This window comes from Hypanus sabinus, chromosome 16 (genome assembly GCF_030144855.1).
Source record: "Hypanus sabinus isolate sHypSab1 chromosome 16, sHypSab1.hap1, whole genome shotgun sequence".
NCBI classification, from domain to species: domain Eukaryota; kingdom Metazoa; phylum Chordata; class Chondrichthyes; order Myliobatiformes; family Dasyatidae; genus Hypanus; species Hypanus sabinus.
In genome coordinates, this window is record NC_082721.1 from 9,867,234 (window position 1) to 9,888,276 (window position 21,043).

Consider the following 21,043-nt stretch of genomic DNA (forward strand, 5'->3'; position numbering starts at 1 on the left):
ACGCAAATGACGCATTTCATTGTATGTTTCGATGTATGTAAGATAAATAAATGAATCTGAATCAGTCACGAGGGCCCCATTTTCTATTGTTTCCTTACACTCACTCACTGCAGATCAATTTCACACTCCCATTCAATTATAGCCTCACCAATTCACTCCCATTTGGAATACCATGCTCACTTTTGGTCACCTTGCTCTGGAAAAGATGTCGTTAAGTTGCAGAGGAGGCACTGGACGGATGGACAGAGGTTGAGCAGGCTGGGATTGCTGTGCAGGGGCAGAATGGGGCAATTTTACATGAAATAATGAGAGAGCATAGATAAGGTGCAATCTTTTTCCCTGGGTTGGTGAATCAGGTACCAGAGGACATAGGTTTATGGCTATATTGTACAGGTTTAATAGGAATCTGAGGGGCAATATTTTCCACACAGAGTTTTTAAAAAGAAATACAGCATGGTAACAGGCCCTTCCAGTCCAATGAGGCTGCACCACCCAATTAAACTCATGACCAATTAACCTACTAACCCTTAAGTCTTTGGAATGTGGGAGTAAACCAGAACAAATCCACATGGTCATGGAAAGAACATACAAACTCCTTCCAGACAGTTTTGTGAATTGAATCAATTGTTGGTGCTGTAGTAGTGTTACACTAACCACTGTGCCGTCATGCTGCCGCAAGGAGTGGTCAGTGTATAGAATGAGCTACCGGAGGAAGTGGTTGAAACAGGTACATTAACACATATTTATAAAGCTCTTGGACAGGTACATGGATAAGGAATGTTCAGTGGGATATGGGCCAAGTGGGACTAGTTTTGAAGGACTTCTTTGCTAGCATAGACTAGCTGGGCTGAATAGCCTATTCCTGTACTACAATCACTCTACAGACTCCCATTTTCCAAGCTGTATTGAAACTGACCACATCCCATTTACCTCAGTCCCTTTAAACTTATTGGGTTTACTGGAAAAGTTATTATAATAGTGTAAGTGACACGGTAGTCAAGTGGTTAGTGCAATGTTTTACAGTACAAGCAACCCAGCCACTGCCTGTAAGCTTCTACATTCTCCCCGTGACCACAAGAGTTTCCCCCTCCACAGTCCAAAGGTGTACTGGCTGCTAGGTTAATAGGTCATTGTAAATTGACTTGTGATTAGGCTAGGATTAAAATTGGGGGTTGCTGTCAGCACAGCTTGAAGGGCCGGAAGATCTCAACAAAATAAAACATTTAAAAAGTGACTTAATAATGTGTTAGTGTAACATCTAACAGTCTGGAAAAATCAACAAATCAGGCATTAGTAAAGTCTCTAGCATGTTGGACTATCAGTTTTACTGTCCATTGTAAAGATTTTCTCCTCAAGATTCAAGTTTATTTATCACATGTACATCAAAACATACAGTGAAATATGTCGTTTGTGTTAACAACCAGCACAAGGATGTGCTGGGGGCAGCTCACAAGTGTTGCCACACATTCCAGCACCAACATAACATACCGTTCTCCTGAGTATTGTGGCCAATTTCACCCTTTAACATCACAGACATTATAATACTTGTTACATTAGATAATAAAGCTGAACAAAACATCTAATAATTACCCATATTCATATAATATATAATTTTAATGTGGTTCATATACACATCCTTTACATTATGCATCTATATTGACTCACTAATTGCTATCCCAATCATTCTTAAATTCACAATATATTAAAATAAGAATTTGTTTGTCATTGAAATCCAGATAAGGCTTTTTAAAAAATCTTTCTATTCTTCTCATCTTACATTTATATAAGTATTTCGTTCTTTTTTTTTAAAAAAAATAGAATTACAGTTTAACGATACAGACCAAAAAAACATCAAAATGACTTTCTAAACTATATAACAAATATTGTTTTGTCAATAAATGTGCCGGAGAAAGCATATTTCACCATATTGCTGAAAGAGCAGCAAAGCTGGGCGCTCCTTCACTTCATTTCTTCCACGACATTCACAAGAATAATACACACAGTGTAAGTTTAAATTTATTTTTAAGTGGTGTCAGATGCTACTTTATTATAGAGCTGAAGCATATCCTATAAGGAACGGATCAGCCTTTTGAATCCCAGCAGAATATTTTTGAATACACATTTTTGCTAAGCAGATATGCAAAATACAGGCTAATTATATTCTTCTGTTTCCAAGCAGAAGCTGCTCCCTGCGCTGCAGGTGAAGTTGTTGAAACGAATATATAAGACACATCAATGAGCCAGAAGATCTAAAGCGCAGCTATATCTAATGAATATTTCATAAAGAAATTATTTAATATATAAAACAAAGAAGAAAGTGCTTAAAATCTGGAATTCAACAAACAGATCCTTCACTTACCCATGTCGAAACATCTGAACTTTGCGAAAAATAATACTTTGTTATTGCAGAAGTTTTCTTTTAAGTGTACACCCAGTTAAAAGGCAAAAGCAGTCTTTGGGTGTCCATGTCTATAATCCATAGTTATGTTAAAATTGCCAATTAGTTGCACTGAATGAGAGGGGGGGAGGGGGTCAGAAATCCTAATATAATGCTACCTACTATCTCAGGAGTTGCATTCGTAAGTGCTCTTTCATTGTTTTTCTAGATTCTCATCTTTTTCACTTTTCTTCTCAACTCTTATACTGCTCTTTATCACTTGCCCTGTTGTCAGACTGAAGTTCCAGAAGTTCTCTAGCACTTCACCAAACCGAATGTTCTGTGTGTCCGAACCTGTACTCCAGATTCTGAGGGGCTCTACACGCAACACAGTTTTCAATGAACCACAAGTCAGCATCTTGGCCATTCACCTGAAAATCCAGGGCATTGCTTTCAACTGTTGCGAGTCTTTATGCAGCCCTGGGTGACAGTGGACTACAGACAATCAAACCTGGGTTCAGTCATGCACTGTTCACTTGCTGCGTACACTTACAGAGCCACTGAGAGAGAGCACATCAAACATCTGCAATGTCGCTCATGGGGATTGTACCAAGTGATTTCCTCACTGACTGGGGTTTATACAGAGGATTTATACCTCCCATTTCATCTAACTTCCACTGCACAATTAACTTACTATGAACCTCCACCTTTATGTTCAAACTGCACTTGCATAACACATTTGCAACTTCTTCTTTGATAGAATAGATTTTTAAAATTATTCTTCCCCAAACCTTCAAATTCTATTTAAAATGAAAAGATGCCACCATGTGTAAAGTTTTAAACCGTAATTAAATTAATAAATAATTTTTGAAATATGTTAAATATTGTTCCCTCATAAGACACCAGCAATGGAGAAATTATTTACTTGCTACACAAAATTAAATATTGTAATTGTAAAATTTGAAACATGGTGAGGACATTGAATTGCTTCTACTTCAAGGAGTAAAGGTCTCACAAACTTTGTAGAAATATGATCATTTGTAATGCTCTACTCACTGTTACTTGTCAAAAAGAAATTAAGGGTTGAAAAGATCTATAAAAGATAATCAATGATGTGTAAATAATATTCAGAAACTTTTTTTGGTATGTGGATATTATTGGTGGGAATGGATGATATGGACCTCCAATGGGGAAAAACCACATTGCTAATTTTAAACACAAGGGACTCTGCAAACTTTGGAAATTCAGAGCAACACACACAAAACGATGGAGGAATTCAGCAGGTCAGGCAGCATCTATGGATCTATTATTAATCTACTAATTTCCCCAACTCCACCATGGATGGTCCAAAGCCCAGCCAAAAGGAGGAGGGTTGGGTATGGAGCTCGCAACCCCATCCTCTTAAAAACCCAGAGCTAAATAAACACCAACAGACACTCCAAAGGCCTCACCCACGGGAGAGAAAGGAGCAAATGAGTTACACTTGGGGACACCTTGAAGGACTTAACCAGGTCAGAGGACTCTGGCAAGCTTTTGTCTGCGGCCAATGCCCCAATAGAGGTGATGGTTTAGGTAAGTCATTTCCATAGATGTTGTCTGATCTGCTGAGTTCCTCCAGCACTTTGTGTGTGTTGCTAAATTTAGGGATGCTTGTGAGGCTGTGAGTCCACTACTAATGCTTCTTCTTGTTAGTCTTTAGTTTGCTAGGGGCAAATACAATGTGAGTTAACTAATAAACACGAGAAGTTTTGCAGATGTTGGAAATCCAGAGCAACACACACAAAATGCAGGAGGAACTCAGCAGGTCAAGCAGCATCCATAGAAATGAATAAACAGTTGATATTTCAGTCCTAAAGGACCTCGGCCCAAAACGTTGACTGTTTATTTATTTCCAAACATGTTGCCTGATCTGCTGAGTTCCTCCAGCATTTTGTGTGTAATGCTCTGGTTAACTCGTGTCATTTTCTGCTAATTGGAGTCATTTTTCAATAAGGTTCAGAGAAAAACTTATCCAGCAATTGTATCTGTCTACTTTCCCCCATTTTATTCTGGGCTCTTCAGGTTCACATATCCTAGAAAAAGAAAAACAGGCTTGTTAGTAGTAAAAGATAGAAACTGCAATCCTTAAATGTCTAATGTGCTTCTGCACCTTTCAGACTATCTAGCCTTTTTGTGGGAAACACCAGATTTTTGTCTTAAGGATAAATTTAAATGCAATGCCAAGCTACGACTACTGGCCACTAACACAGTCAGAGTGCTAATGGGTACCATAACTTTTAGCTATTATTACATGCAGGCATCTTATTGACCATTAGCCTAAAGATATATAGTAATAGTATAAACACACAGACATTTACTTGTATAGGATTTCAGAGTTTTTAAAATCACCATCTTCAGCACTGTTGAGAATTCATTGCAAGAGATTTTGACCCACTCTTTCAAATCGTTTTGATGCAGTAATGCTGAGGAAACGTTCAGGGAAAAGAAAATCTAACCTGAAACAATGGACCACAAGAACAACTCTGAAATCACTGAGTATTCAGTGTCAAAAGAAACAACCTTAATAAAATATATAGGTTTGCATTACAGATAAAATACTATCTATACTCCTTTACTTCACTGTTCTTTTTTTTACTGACAGAAACAGATTTTATATAAAGAGCCTTGGAAGGAGAGCCTTGAGTTCTGGTCCATGATCACAATGGAGCTGCTTTTAATTGCCATGCACAAGGATTTTTCCACTACTCAGTATCCAATTATTTACATTCTTTCGACTGTTAATGATGAAACAACATTAAGTGCAGTACATTCATTCTAGTGCTATTGCAACTGGTGATAGAGGATTGGAATCCATTCCTTTTTCACTTTGGAAACGTCGTGTTTAGCTGTTGGAGGAGTCCGGATACTGCATTTCTGTGCTGAACACTTCCTTGTAGAGCGGCGGGAAGTTGTGCACCGTCTGTGGATGTAGAAGCTTGAAGAGCTGCAGCTTGTCCACATGAAGGTTGCATACGGACTTCAGCATGGATAACTTGGAGATCAGCTGTGTCAGAGGAAAAGATGGCACTGAGTTGAGGGATAACAAGTTTATCCAAAATCCTTTTTCCTGACTTCACTTAAGAATGATAACAGCTAAAAATAACTGTGTGTGAGTAGGTGGATGGGAGAAAGGACAGGGGCTTAATTTCCTGCTGTTGTTCTGCTGGACATGGTGGACATACTATGTTGGTACAGAATGTGTGGTTGCACTTGTGGACTGCCCCAGCACATCATTAGGTCATGTTGGTTGTTAACTCAAACACCATATTTCACCGTATTGTATACAATCTCCCCATGGCAGTGTGGAACTCAAAGAACATTTACACAACAAGGGCGGGGGGTAAGAGAGAGAAAGAGAGAGGGAGGGAAGGGGAGGGAGAGGGATAAGGGGGAGGGAGAGAGGGGAGTGGGGGAGAGGGGAGGGGAGAGGAAGAGGGGGAGGGGGAAAGGAAGGGGAGGGGGAAAGGGAGGGGGAGGAGGGAGAGGGAGAGGGAGAGATACGGCTTACCCTTGGACTGTATGGGCTATTAATGCAAATGATACATTTCACAGTATGTTTCAATGTATTTATAACAAATAAAGCTGATCTCTTTGGAACACAGAACAGCAGAGGACCTTTTGTCTACAACGCTTTCTTCACCTTTTAACTTTACTCCAATGTCAATCTAACCCTTCTCTCCCACTTAGCCCTACAGCTTCCTTTCATAACAAGGGTCTTGAGGGGGTAAGGGATGGGAGGCAGGTTATGGGCCTGGCTGGAATCTCTGTGTGGCTGGATGGAGTCATTAAAGACCTGGATCTCTGGGTGGTATCCAGTGAAATACCTGTGGTAAGGGTGAGTGACAGATGCAGGACGGTGGGGAGGGATGCATGGAGATGGAACTGAGGAATATCGGAGAATTGAAAGTGTCCTGGCAAGGGAGTCAAAAACTTCGGCGTAACAGCAGATGCAATGGGCAGTCTGGGTATGGTTGATGGGCCAGGTGAGCATGGGTGGAAAGAGCCAAAGGTAAATTGGGATCCAGAAGCTGCAATGAGCTTAATAAAATCTCTCATCAGGTTGATCATCACCTGTGGGGAGAGGAACAGTCAACATTTGGAGGATCCTTCATCAAGAACACCAAGGTGACTTGAGTGACAATTGAGGGTGATGGAGAGAATAGGGAGAATTACTGTGTTTGGCTGCACATCAAAGTTGTCAGGGTAACAAATTCTTCAAACGTTGGCAGATACAAGTGAAAGCAAAAACACCAGCGAAGGAAAAATGTCACAACACAGTGGTTAGTGAGCTGTGGACATACTATGTGAGTGCTGAAAGCATGGTGATGCTTGTGGGCTGACCAGGAAAATCCTCACTAATTTGATGGAGTGGCACAGTAGTGTGGTGGTTCCTCCAGGTGCTTCGGTTTCCTTGCACATTCCAAGTTGTACGGGTTAGGGACAGTGAATAGAGGACATGGTATTGGTGACACTTGTGAGTGGCTTGGACTGTTTCGGGTGGTACAGCAGCGTAATGGTTAGAACAACACTTTACAGCACAGCTGACCCAGGTTCAATTCTGCTGCTGCCTGTAAGGGGTTTGTACATTCGCTGTGATATCATGGGTTTCCTCCAGCTCCTCTGGTTTCTTCCCACTGTCCGAAAATGCAATAGTTAGTAGGTTAACTGGTTATTTTAATTTTCCAGTGATCAGGCTAGGCTTAAAACTGGGGGGGTGGGGGGAGGAAATTGCTGAGCCACGTAGCAAGAAGGGCCTATTTCATGCTGCATCCCAATAAATAAATGATAGAATATAGTGCAAACAATGCGGTTCACTGTACTTTTCAATGTACATGTGACAAATAATGGTAATCTTTTTAAAAAAAGGCAAAATTAGCCTCTTTCTGCTTCCAGTTTTGCTGTTCTCAGCAAAGATCCCTGATTTGCTCCTCTGATGGTTTTTGTTGTGGTGCCCATTTCACCCCGGTGATGTGCTGTATGGTTTATCTGTGGCTGATTGCCCCCAAAGCCACGGTGGTGTAGTGGTTCGCATGATGCTATTACAGCTCAGGGCTTTCTGGAGTTCGGACTGCAATTCCAGCGCTGTTCTGTAAGGCATCTCCATGTGGAATGTATGGGTGCTCTGGTTTCCTCCCACAAGCCCAGAGATGTACCATTGATTGGTCATTGTAAATTGTCCCGTGATTAGGCTAGAATTAATCGGGGTTGTGAGGTTGCTGGGGCAGTGTGGCTCAAAGGGCCAGTAGGATCTACTCTGTGCAGTATCACTAAATAAACGAACAAATAAAGTGCTACCAATTTTTGTCTTTATATTTCAGGGTGGCATGGCAGTCGCCTTTAAAGAGTTTGTATGTTCTCCCTGTGGCCTTGTGGGCTTCTTCTGGGTGCTCTGGTTTCCTCCCACATTCCAAAGACATGCAATGTCAGTTTTGGAAGTGTAGTGACACTTGTGGGCTGCTCTCAGCACGATCTTTGCTTTGACATAAATGCTACATTTCACAGTATATATCAAGGTATATGTGACAAATGAAGCTAATGTTCTCAGCACAGACCACCTAACTCTACACTTAAGCCAACACATTGGTATTTACCTTTGATAACTTGTCATCATCCAAGTGATTTTTTTGAATGACATGTTGCAATGCCTCATAAATCTTGTCCTGCAGCTTCTTAATTTTTCTAGCTTCTGTCAGCCATGGTCGATCTGCGGAGACAGGCTTTAAGTTATTCCATAAACAAACAGCGCTGGGAAAAGGTAAAGATTGGAAAAGCATTTTACAGTCTCACAGAGTCAGACTTAGATAGGCAGATGGATGAAGAAAAAATGGAAGAGTATGGACTATGAAGGATGGAAGTGTTAGATTGATCAAGGAGTTGGCACAACATCGTGGGCTGAAGGGCCTGTACTGTATTTTTCTGTTCTGTTCTGTTTAGACAGTATAATAGCGATAATAATAATGGGGGGGCGCAGCAGCATTGTAATTAGTGTAACGCTTTAGCGATGAGTGACAGGGGTTCAGTTCCCGCTGCTGTGTGTAAGAACTATATACATTCTCCGTGACTGAGTTTCTGCCGCGTGCTCTGGGTTATTTATCTATTTATTTTTATGAGATACAGTGTGGAATGCCCTTCCAGCCATTTGAGCCACACCACTCAGCAATCCCACAATTTAACCCTTACCTAACCACGAGGACAATTTACAATGACCAATTAACCTACCAACCATATGTCTTTGGACAACGGGAAGAAACTGGAGCACCCAGAGGAAACCCACATGATCACGGTGAGAAAGTACAAACTCCTTACAGACAGTGTTTTTCTCCCCACATTCCAAACTAGTAGGAGTTAGGGTTAGTAAGTTGTGGGCATAAGACCTTAAGATATAGGAGCAGAATTAGACCAGTTGGCTCATCGAATCTGCTCCATCATTTCATCATGGTTGATCCTTTCCCCTCTCAACTCCAGTCTCCTGCCTCCTCCCCATATTCCTTTGTGCCCAAACTAATCAAGAATCTATCAACCTCTGCCTTAAATATACCTAATGACTTGGCCTCCACAGCTTGTGTCAATGAATTCCACAGTTTCACCCTCTCTGGCTGAAGAAATTCCTCATCTGTTCTAAATGAATGTCTCTCTACCGACCTGAATATCATCAGGATGTGGAGTGGGGGGGCACTAGAGCACCAGAGGAAAGCCATACAATCAAAGGAAGAACCGGGAAACTCCACACAGGCAGTTTTGGAGATCAGGATTGAATCTGGGTCACTGGAGCTGTAAGGGAGCAGTACTACCTGACACACAAACGTGCTGCCCCTCATCTAGTCATTTATCTATTTATTGAGATATGGCGTGGAATAGGCCCTTCTGGCCCTTTGAGGCATGCTGCCCACCCACCCACCCCTCTCTGATAATCACTCATTGATGTCTAATTACATTTTATTAGGAAACACTAAATACCAGCCCACATCACCAGAATTTTTTGGTCATAACCCCAACTGGTGTTGAACAAGTTTTCCTTTTGTTTTAGTCATTAAGTTGAGTCCGGCTCTTCTTGCCCTTATGGACTATAGGGTCCACAGGGTTTTCATGGCAGGATATGGAAGTAGATTGCCAGGCCTTTCTTCTGCACAGATACTGCTGCTGCCCGGGCTGGGTTTGAACTCAGGACCATCTGCCTTGAAGTCCAGAGCTGATACCACTTCACCACCAGCCAGCCCTTTTTAATATCACACATTAAACTAATTCTTAGGCAATTATACTCTAGTACATTTTAAAAGCTTCTTCCCTCTGCCATTGGATTTCTGAACACTAACTTAGTATTCCGCTCTCTTTCTCTCTTTCATGCTCTCTCTATTTTTCTCTCTCTCTCTCTCATATGGTACTTACAGTATTTTTTTGTTTTGTGCTGTACAGCTGCAATGTCAATGATAACAAATATGACTCTGAAAAATCTTATTTGGTCATGATGACACAATGTCTGCAGTAACTTGCTTCATGGAAATTAGCTGCTACGTGGCAACAATGACTCGATTGAGGATGACTCCACCATTGGTTAGAATGCACGCCAGAAGTGATGAAAATGAATGCAAAAATGACTATGTAAATCTTTCCTCTCGGTTTTCAATTTAAATATTTAATCACAAACTGGATATTCTGGGTTTATACATCTGGACATTGCAAGACACGGAAGGATATGGTCCAAAATTAGCACAGAAGAGCAAAACAGTTTGAATAGACAGAATGGGCAGAAGGCTGTGTTTCTGTGCTGTATGCAGATAGGGTAAAGGCTAGAAAGCTTTTTCCACTGAGGTTGGGTGAGACCAGAACTACAGGTCATGGGTTAAGAGTGAAAGATGACATACTTAAGGGCAACATCTTCATGTAGATATGTGAAAGGGAGGGGTATGGAGGGCTAGGATCTGAGTGCAAGTCGATGGGACTAGGCAGAATAACAGGGCCAAAAGGCCTGTTTCTGAAGGACGAAGGAATGTATTACTAATGGAGGCAAGACCTCAATGGAGTGAAATGTTACTAGATTCAGGAATTGTGGCCCATAATCAATCCGCAAAGTGGGCTTTGAACGACAATGGCAAATATTCTCAGGTGCTTGATTACAGTGTCAGAGTTATACAGAGTGGAAACAGGCTCTTCGGCCAACTCAACCAAGGCTTCCTCCTGATTCCTCCTATTTGTGTGCATTTGGCCATATCCCTTTCAATGAGGGGTTCCTAACCTGGGGTCCACATCCCCCTTGCTTAATGGTATTGGTCCATGACATAAAAAAGTTTGGGAACCCCTGCTCTAAACATTTCCTTTCCATATACTTGTCCGAATGTCTTTTAAAAGTTTCCTTCTCACATCCTAAGATGAGGCGCACATAGAACACTACCGCACAGGAACGGGCCCTTCTGCCCACAATACCTCTGCCATACACTATGCCAAATTAAACAGCTTGTACATGATCCACATCCCTCCATATTCAGATGTCTAAAAGCCTTTTAAAATCACCATTGCATCTGCTTCCACTGATTACTCCATTCTGGAATAAGTAACCTACACTTAACCCAGAGTACAGTGATTAATGAACAATCCAACCACATGGAGAATGGCCATGAGGAAGTACATAAAATTTGGCTGCATTACACCTGCTCGTCTTCCTTCCACCTAGTACTAATTACTTTCCCTTCATAAAGTATTTTGGCTTAACTTTGAGCACTCTGTATTTTTCCCCAGATCCAAAGGGTCAAAAACAAGAGAGCATGGACTTAAGGTGAGTGCAGAAAGATTTAAGAGGAACTTGAGGGGCACTTTTTTTTTCCACACGAAGGGTGATAACTTTGTGTAAGGAGCTGCCTATGTGGCAGGTAAAATAACATACGGTAAGAGACAGTTGGACAGGTACATGGATTGGAAATGTTTACCAAGTCATGAATCAAATGCTGGCAAGTGGTTCGAGCTGGGTTAGCATGGACCAGTTGGGCCAAAAGGCCTGTTTCCATGCTGAATGACTCTATGACTAAATGTTAAATGGAGAACCATGGAAAGAAAGCCAACTGTTGGCATTAACTTCTACATCACTGCACATTCAACATTTTATTAACACACATGAAATACAGGCCAGGTAGCGTCAATGAAAAAGAATGAAGAGTCGATATTTCAGCCTGAGACCCTTCATCGTACTGATAAAGGATCTTGGCCCGAAACATCAACTCTTTATTCCTCTCCATTAATGCTGCCTGATCTGCTGAGTGCCTCCAGCATTTTGTGTGTGTGTTGCTCTAGATTTCCAGCATCTGCAGAATCTCCTGTGGTTTTTGATTTTACAAACAGGAGCTGACTTGCAGGTCCTGGAATGGTGCTGAAGTATTTAGCGTACACACCTGGTGACAATAAGATGCCAGCTGTGAACAACGCAATCTCTTCCTCGGTCAAATGCAGGCAGCACAAGCTTTTAGCGAATTCAAAAACCACACTGATAAAGTCATCACAGCCTGAAGAGAAGAAATTAGAAATACTGTAAATCTATTTACAGGAACATGTGAAATGAAATTAAATTGAAATAGATGACCCTTACAGAGATGCACCCTCATGGACTGGTATAGTAACTGCTCTTCACAAGACCACAAGAAACTGCAGTGAATTGTGAATGAGCCCAGTCGATCACAAAAACCAGCCTCCCCTCCACTGAGTCTGTCTGCACTTCCCGCTGCCTCAGGAAAGCAGCCATCTTAATCAAAGACCCCTCCCACCCCAGCCATTCTCTCTTCTTCTGTCTCCTTTCAGGCAGAAAATTCAGAAATATTCCACTGTTATCAGACTCTTGGACAGACCTCTTATTTGATAAAGATGAAATCTTGATCATTCGATCTATAACGTTGAAGATTCATCCTGGGGCCAACATATTGATACAATTACGACAGGGGCTATATTTCATTATGAGTGTGAGGAGATTTGGTATGCCACCAAAGAGTCTAGCACATTTCTACAGATGTACATTCTAACGGGCTGCATCACCATCTGACATGGAGGAGCCACTGCACAGAATTGGAAAAAGCTGCAAACTCAGCTAGCTCTGTCATGAACACTAATCTCCCTACCACTAAGTACAGCTGTACATCTTCAAAATGCAATGGCTCAAAAAGGTAGAATCCATCATTATGAACATCCAACATCGAGGACATGCCCCCTTCTTATTGCTACCATCAGGGAGGGGGTACAGGAGCCAGAAGACACACACTAAATGACTTAGGAACAGTGTCTTCCCCACCACCATCAGATTTCTGAACAGACAATGAACCCATGAACACTACTTCATATTTTTGCACTAATTTCATTTTAAAATATATATATCTCTCGTTACAATTTATAGTATATTTATGCATTCCGCTGTACTGTTGCTACAAAACAACAAATTTCATGACATATATATATAGCTAAAATGCCTAAAACCTTTGCACTGTATACTGTATTTGCCAAGGTGAAGTAGGGAGCCGGTTTGTAAATCTGGTAGGAGCAGAGGGGGAGGCGTGGGTGCAGACATACCCAGCCCTAAGACACCAGGCAAGATCATTTGATTCCAAACAATTGGTTTACTGATCATTACAAAATGTCTCTCTGGTGCGTCCCACTCCCTCCCCTCTCCCTTCCTCTTTTCCCAACCATAATTCCCCTTTCCCTGCCTCCTTCCCACTCACAGTCCACAATAGAGATCTATATCAGAATCAGGTTTATCATCACTCACGTACGTCATGAAACTTGTTTTAATTTTGTGGCAGCAATACAGTGCAATACATAAAATTACTACAGTACTGAGCAAAAGTCTTCGGCACCTTAGCTATATATATGACTTTCAGTCATAATAAATCTGATTCTGAGTTTCACCATGACCTTTGCACTTTGTCTACCTGCACTGCACTTTATCTCTAAGTGTAATACTACATTCTTTTGACCTGCATTAATGGAGTTGTGTATGGAATGATCTGTTGGATAGGATGGAGACAATAGTTTTTCACTGTTTTGTGGTACATGCAACAACAATACAGTGTCTATCCCACTGTTATCAGACTCTTGCTCAATAAGATGGGACTATTGACTTCACAATCTACCTGTTATGATCTTGTGCTTTATGGTTTACCTGCACTGTACTTTTTCAGTAGATTTTACACTTTATCTGCTTTGTTATTGTTTTACTTTATTCAAGCTTGATATATGGTGTAATGATTTGATCTGTATAAACCAATTACCAGTTAGATTCTGAACAGTGATGATACACATCATTTTCATGATAAAACAAATGGGACTGTGTCCTTGCCCATCATATGCATTGATGTCATGGCCAAGGAAGCTCACCAACACCCCTACTTCCCCAGGTGGCTAAAGAAATTCAACACGTTCCCGTCGACTCTTGCCAATCTTTATTCATGCACATTAGAAAGTTTGGTATGGCAACCGCTCTGCACATAACCATAAGAAACTGCAGAGAATTGTGGACACAACAACAGCCTTACCTTCATGGATTTTGTCTATGCTTCTCACTGCCACAGTAAAGCAGACAGCATAATCAAATCCCCATCCACCCCAGACATTTTCTCTTTTCTACTCTCCCACTGGGCAGAAGATACAAAAGCCTGAAATCACATTCCATCAGGCTCAAACACTGCTTTGACCCCATGTTTTTAAACTCTTAAATGCACTTCTTGACTTCATGATCTACCTCATCATGATCTTGGATTTTATTATTTACCTGCACTGCATTCTTTTGGTCACCTTTACACTTTATTCTGCATTGTTATTGTTTTATCTTAGTCTTCTCAATGTTGTATAAACAGTATGCAGGACAAGCTTTTCATTCTATCTTGGTGCATGTGATAGTAATAAATATTAATATTCTTAGCAGATTTGTCAAAACATTTCTAGGCCAGGTGCATTTCCTTCTGATATCTGATTTTCATAGTTACAAAGTCTTACCCAATGACTTGAAGATCTGTGTGCTTCCGTACTTTCCTTCGAAAAACAATGTGTTGTTCATAGGGTTATAGGCTCGGCACATTCGAACCAACAACACCTCTAGGCAACCTAAGATGAGAAGACAAAAAATCATCTGTCAGAAAATTTGCGCAGATCAAATCTCAACCAATTATTTGTTGCACAACTAGTAAATTTCACAATCTGGATTAAGATCATAGGACATAGGAGCAGAATTAGACCATTCAGCCCATCGAGTCTGCTCCAGCATTCCATTATGGCGGATATATTATCCCACTCAACCCCATTCTCCTGCTTTTTCTGTAACTTCTCACGCCCTTACAAATCATGAAAAGGATATCATGCAAGGTGGAAGGACAACAGAAGAAAGGAAGGCCGCCAATCAGGTAGATGGACACAATAAGGACAGCTATGAATGTAACATTATCAACAATGAGCTGCCTGTGAAAATCAAAACTCACTAAGGGCAACTATCCATAGGGTTGCCATGAATCGAGGATGACCCCACAGCAATTAACAACAACAACAATTAATCATGCACCTATCAATCTCCGCTTTAAATATAACCAATGACTTGGCCTCCACAGCTGTCTGGTTCAACAAATTCCACAGATTCACCCTCCTCTGGCCAATGAAATTCCTCCCCATCTTTGTTTCTAAAGGGATGTCCTTCTACTGTATTCTGAGGTCCTAGATGTGACCTTTGGTCCTAAATGCCCCTACTACAGAAAACATCCTCTCCACATGCACTTTATCTAGGACTTTCAATATTCGATAAGTTTCAACGAGATCCCTCCTGATTCTTCTAAACTCCTCCAGTGAGTACAGGCCCAAAACCATCAAATGGTCCTCACATGTTAACCCTTTCATTCCCAAGATCATTCTCATGATTACCTCTGGATCCTCCCCAGTGACTCAATCCAATTACACTGGCATACCAAGCTGAACATCCAAAATATGAAACAAAAGATGCTTTATTTCAATAGGAAAAACATGGTTCAAGTTAACAATTACACTGTGGTTTTCTATCAAAACTCAACATGCAACCTTTCTTTTATGGTGTTCCCTGGCATTATAACAGTCATGAAAGATTATACAAAGGAGTGTCATTTGTAGCTGTCCGTGCATCACTTTACATCGCCGTCAATCTTCGATTGGGGTTCAATTACCACCGCTGCCAGTAAGGAAGTTGTACATTCTTCTTGTGACCATGTGGGTTTCCTCCTGGTGCTCTGGTTTCCTCCCACATTCCAAAGACAGTTAGGGTTCGTGAGTTATGGGCATGCTATTTTCAAAGTTCAAAGTCAACTTATTATCAAAATACGTACATGTCATCACATACAGCATCTGACCTGAGATTCATTTTCTTGTGGTTGTTCACAGCAGACACAAAGAAGCACAACAGGATCAAAGCAAAATTACACAAAGATGGATAAACAACCAAAGTGCAAAAGACGACAAACTGTGCAATACAAAAATAAAACATTATACTAACAAATACTTAATTTAGTAATAAATAATAATGAAAACATGATTTGTAGAGTCCTTGCTATGTTGATGGAGAAGTGTACAACACTTCAGGTTGGCCAGCACAGTCCTGGCTGATTTGATTTGACACAAATGACACAGTTCATTGTATGTTTTAAAGTACATATGATAAATAAAGCTCATCTTTTAAATCTTTTATACTGGAGAATTGGTGGGTTGGAAGATATTATAAACTGTACTGGGGGTAGTTGTAATCCACCCTACCCCACAGTGAAGCAAAAGATCAGCTGCCACACTGGTTTTACACCCAGTGTACACCACTTTTATACTGGTGAAATCAAGCCTGATTAACCTTCGTTATTCACCGTTCATATAAGTGACTTATTTTGTAATAAAAATAGGGACTGGGCTGAGCAGCTGTGCAGAAAGTGGCAGGTGTGGGGAGAATCACATATAGACATTAATTCTCAAACTTTTTGCCCTGGATGAACCCTTGAAATAATTTTTAGGTCTCAGGGAACTCCTGTATAAAAATTATTATATCTACAGCTTGTGGTACGTTAGCATGATCAGTAAGTTGTAGATGTAATAATCCAAAAATAATTGTCAATGCTCTTTTAAGCAGAAAATGAATTTTTAGCTTACCTTTCTTGAAATTAATCTCTTTCTTTCTCTTTCACAAAATTTAAAAACTCATAAGGCAAACATAAATAAATTTCTGAATTCTGTTTCAGACATGAGATAAACACACACAGATTTCACCCAACAGAAATGAAGTGATTTCTATCCTTCCTCTTGATGCTTGTTAAACTAGAAAAAGCTTGCTCATACATGTAAGAAGTTGAAAACTGCAGCAAAATGTTCATTACTTTCCTACGAATGGTAGGATACCCTTCTTTCACAGAAATCCAGAACTTGTCCAGGGGCCGGTCAGTAAACCTCATCTTGAGTGCAGCTCACAAAGTTCTTTACCTCCTCTCAAAGTCAAGTTCTCAGGCTGAGCAGAAGATCTAGAGAAAGGGTCCCTCACCCAGTCATACACTTGTGTTGAAAATGAGGAAAAATACTGTTCAATTTTGTTTTGCAGTTCTTCTTGGTGGTTTTCAATAAGACTCGAGACTTTCTGATATCCTTCCTAACTCTCAAGCCCAAGCAGCAGTGGAAGCATTTCAAGATTTCCTTTTGCAACATGAATGTTCAAAAGATTCAGTTTCCTTTAAATCCAAGAATCTTGCACTTGGGAGTCAAAACATTTTCTCTAGGACCTTGCAGAAACTTGTTCAACTGGTTCATATGATGAAATATGCCTGTTAAGTAGGGTAGTCTCTGAACACATTCTTCATCTTCAAAACACCCAACAAAATTTGGCCTACCACTTTCTTGAAAGTACTCCCGCAATTCACCTTTCAGGTCAATCACCCTGTTGCTCTGCTAAGCCACTGGATTTCTGTATGTAGCAGGAGATTGGTGTGCTCTTTGCCTAGGCTTTCACACTTTTTTTTAACATTCTCTAGTGAACTGGTCTTAAAGCTACTAAATAGCTTGTTTCCTGAATCTATCCTTTTACTGACTGTGACTTTATTTTCAAAAGCTTTAATCTGCTTGTTTAAAGATTCCAATAGTCATTTAAAATAATCAGCACATTTACATGTCATATGGCTGTGATTTGTAGTTAAGTGCCTTTTCAATTTTGCTGGAGCCATTGTTATATCTGTAAATTGTTTGCCACAGACTAGGCACAATGGAATAGGACAACTTGGATTACCAGTCCATGTAAAACCCATAAGTGAGTAGCTTTCATTGTAAAGACTGACTTTTTTGTGTCCGTTGTTGCACCAATGCAATGAAATGACTCAAAAAATTGTAATTCTCATCATTAACCTTATCCAAATTGTCTGTAGGCCTAGGGACAGAATCTTACATCTCAGACCTCCTCTTCAAAAATCAATACACTGGACTGTCTTTAGAATGAAAATTTCCCTCCAGTTTCTTATGACACTGGTAGTTTGTTTGCCCCCATAAATCAGTCAGTGGTGTGAAAGGGGAAGTTAGGGGAGGTAATTCGGGAGGGAGAGGCTGACATCACAGCTCAATGCTCGGAAAATGCACTTCATGCTCCTCACTATCCTCTCCTCCATGCAATACAGTGCTCACCAATTATCAACTGCCTCCCCTATCTCCTGCCAAAAACTGAGAATGGACTCAACCAAATAAACATGGTCCTACTGCGCACCACCATACTGGGCTGAGACTGCCAATAGGGCTGCTCAGTCACTGCCCACCACTGTGAGTGCTCAAAAAAATTACGTTTTTTAAAAAATCACAATCTCTCACGGAATCCCTAGCGACCTCCGTGGAATGCCAGTTGAGAAAACCTACATTAGACTATGCACAGTCATTACCAGAATCTGTATAGGACACTGTTACTAAAAAAAATTAAAAATTAGAAAAAAAATTTTAAAAATTAAAATTATGCAACTTTTCAAAAGTTACCATACAGCTACATTGGTATTTCTCAACATACATGCTACTTACAAGCCATATAGAGTATTTAGAATATTTCTGTAAACTAAAGCAAATGTATTCAGTGGAATGTCTTCATTTTAGCTACAATTGTCTTCTCTTTCAACTTTGATGCATAGAACATATCTCTTCTTTCCACTTCAACATCAGAAGTAAAGCTACAAATAAAGTTCATAAACCTATAATAAAAATGTAAAGAATTTTTTGGGAATATTTTCGTACTGCTGACTACTGCCTGGAAATGTACCCTCAATCAGTAGATATAGGTCCGCATATAGAACTCTGGTAATGAAATTCATGCAACTGATGTTAATAAGTTTCAAAGGCAGACTATAGCATGCTAATTCTCCTGTGTTATATATTTGGATCCAACAGAAAATATATTTCTAAGGATTAGTCCATAAGACTGTAAGACATTGGAGGAAAATTGGGCCATTCAGCCCATTGACTATTATTGGATCATGGCTGATTAATCATCTTTCTCAACCCCATTCTCTTATTTTCTCCTTGGAACTTTGGATGTCCTGACTAATCAGGAACATATCAGCCCCCACTTTGAATATCCCTAATGACTTGGCCTCTACAGCTGTCTGTACAATGATTTCCATAGACTCACCACACTCTGGCTAAAGAAATTCCTCCTCATCTCTGTTCTGAAAGGATGTCTTTGTGTTTTGAGGCCATGCCCTCTGGTCCTAATCCTCATCACTATAGAAAACATCTTCTGCATGTCCATTTCATCTAGGCTTTTCAATATTCTATAGTTTTCAATGAGATCCTCCCTCATTCTTCTCAACTCCAGCGAGTACAGGCCCGAAGCCATCAAATTCTTCCCATACATTAACTTTCATTCCTGGAGCCATTCTTATGACCTTTCTCTGGCCTTCTCCAATTCCAGCACCTCCTCTCTTAGATGAGGGGTCCTAATCTGCTCACAATGTAGTCAATTACACAGAATCAGAAGATAGTTCAACTTATCCCACGGATTATAAACCAATTTCAGCCCTGGGAACTAGTTGAAATGCCATGAAAATGCCCAAGGTCTTTACAGAAACTATCTTAAGATATGGTAGATAAGATATGATAGCATAGTGGTTAGCGCAACAAATTACAGCATCAGTGACCCGGGTTCAATTCCCGCCCTTACCTATAAGGAGCTTATACATTCTCACCATAACCACATGGGGTTCCTCTGGGTGCTCAGCTTCCTCCTATATTCCTTCTCAAAGACTTATGGGATTAGTAGGTTAATTGGTCACTTGGCTGTATTTGGGCAGCGTGGGCTTGTATCTTTAATTAAAATAAAATAGAAGCAGAGGCACGTACTCTAGTCTCTTGTGTCGGCTCTACACTTCAATACAATCATGGCTGCTCATCTACCTTACTGCCAGCTTCATACTCGTGACCTTTCTCTGGCCCTCTCCAATCCAGCACCTCCTTTCTCAGATTAGGGGCCCTAGACTGCTCACAATATATTCAGTTACACAGAATCAGAAGGTATTTCAACTTATGCCACTGATTAATTGTTGCTGACAGAAGTTCTCTTTATTTTAGGTTTTTGACAGATAGCCATTAGAGAGCCTTCAGACTCACCAAGACTCTTAGATACATTGCTATTTCCTTTGTCACTTTATGACAGTACTTGAATAGTTCTGCTGAAGCGCTCACATGCCATTTTCCTTGATCAAAGTTGTCATTGCCTGGCTGCTGTTAGAAAATCAGAGTGGGGTTAATCTCTACCTGCTTTAAGGAGAATGATCTGATCGTTCTGACACAGATCCATAAAACCACTGATCCGCTTGGCAAACTCCACCACGTACTGGATAGCATCTGTAACTTGGATCGCACACTGTTGCCACATGGCCTCACAGGACTGTTGAAGCAAAGGGCCAGAGTGAATGCACAACATAGAAGACACTTCCACATTGCTTTTTGCAGATTTAGTTCACAAACCCATCACATAACACAAGGCCTGGATGATCAGCCTCAGTGACTGCAAGAAATGAGAGGGTTGTGAATGCAGCTCAGCACATTACAGAAATCAGCCTCCCCTCCATGGACTCTGTCTACACTTCTTGCTGCCTTGGTAAAGCAGCCAGCATAATCAAAGACCTCACCCGTAGACATTCTCTCTTCCCCTCCCTCCCAACAGGCAGAAGATCCAAATGCCTGAAAATACATACTGCCAACCTCAAGGACAATGTCTACCCCACTGTTATAAGGCCATGCAATGATCCCCTTGTACAATAAAATAGATTCAGATCTCACAATCTACCCTGTTATGGCCTTGGCACCTCACTGACTACCTGCACTGCACTTTCTCTATAGCTGTTGCACCTTTTTCTGCATTCTGCTATTAATTTACTTTGAAGCACTGTGTAATGAATGGATCTGTATGTACTGTGTATGAGACAACCTTTTCACTGTTCTTCAGTACATTTGACAATAATAAAGCAATTCCAGTCCTGGGCACTATTTGAAATGCCATGAAAATACCCAAAGGCTTTACAGGAACTATCTTAAGATCAGGGTAGCATGGTAGCATAGTAGTTAGCACAACAGTATTACAACACGAGCTACTGGCGTTCAATTCCCGCCCTTGTCTGTAATCAGTTTTAGTACATTCTCCCT

The 21,043-nt window shown here is 40.7% G+C and overlaps 1 protein-coding gene across 2 annotated transcripts in view; it reads right to left on the reverse strand.

The window, feature by feature from the left end:
* Positions 1-1,381: 1,381 nt before the first annotated feature.
* LOC132405995 (nuclear receptor ROR-beta-like) overlaps positions 1,382-21,043 on the reverse strand; it is a 114,915-nt gene continuing 95,253 nt past the window's right edge. Inside the window, exons 6-10 of one of the 2 annotated variants that reach the window (XM_059991096.1) lie at positions 20,153-20,285; positions 14,384-14,491; positions 11,797-11,907; positions 8,008-8,120; positions 1,383-5,420 (exon numbers count right to left, since the gene is read on the reverse strand). In XM_059991096.1, the coding sequence (XP_059847079.1) occupies positions 5,259-5,420; positions 8,008-8,120; positions 11,797-11,907; positions 14,384-14,491; positions 20,153-20,285 (627 nt within the window). In that variant the 3' untranslated portion in view covers positions 1,383-5,258. Of the gene's footprint in view, positions 5,421-8,007; positions 8,121-11,796; positions 11,908-14,383; positions 14,492-20,152; positions 20,286-21,043 lie in introns of both variants that reach the window. The other variant, XM_059991097.1, reaches the window with a different exon arrangement.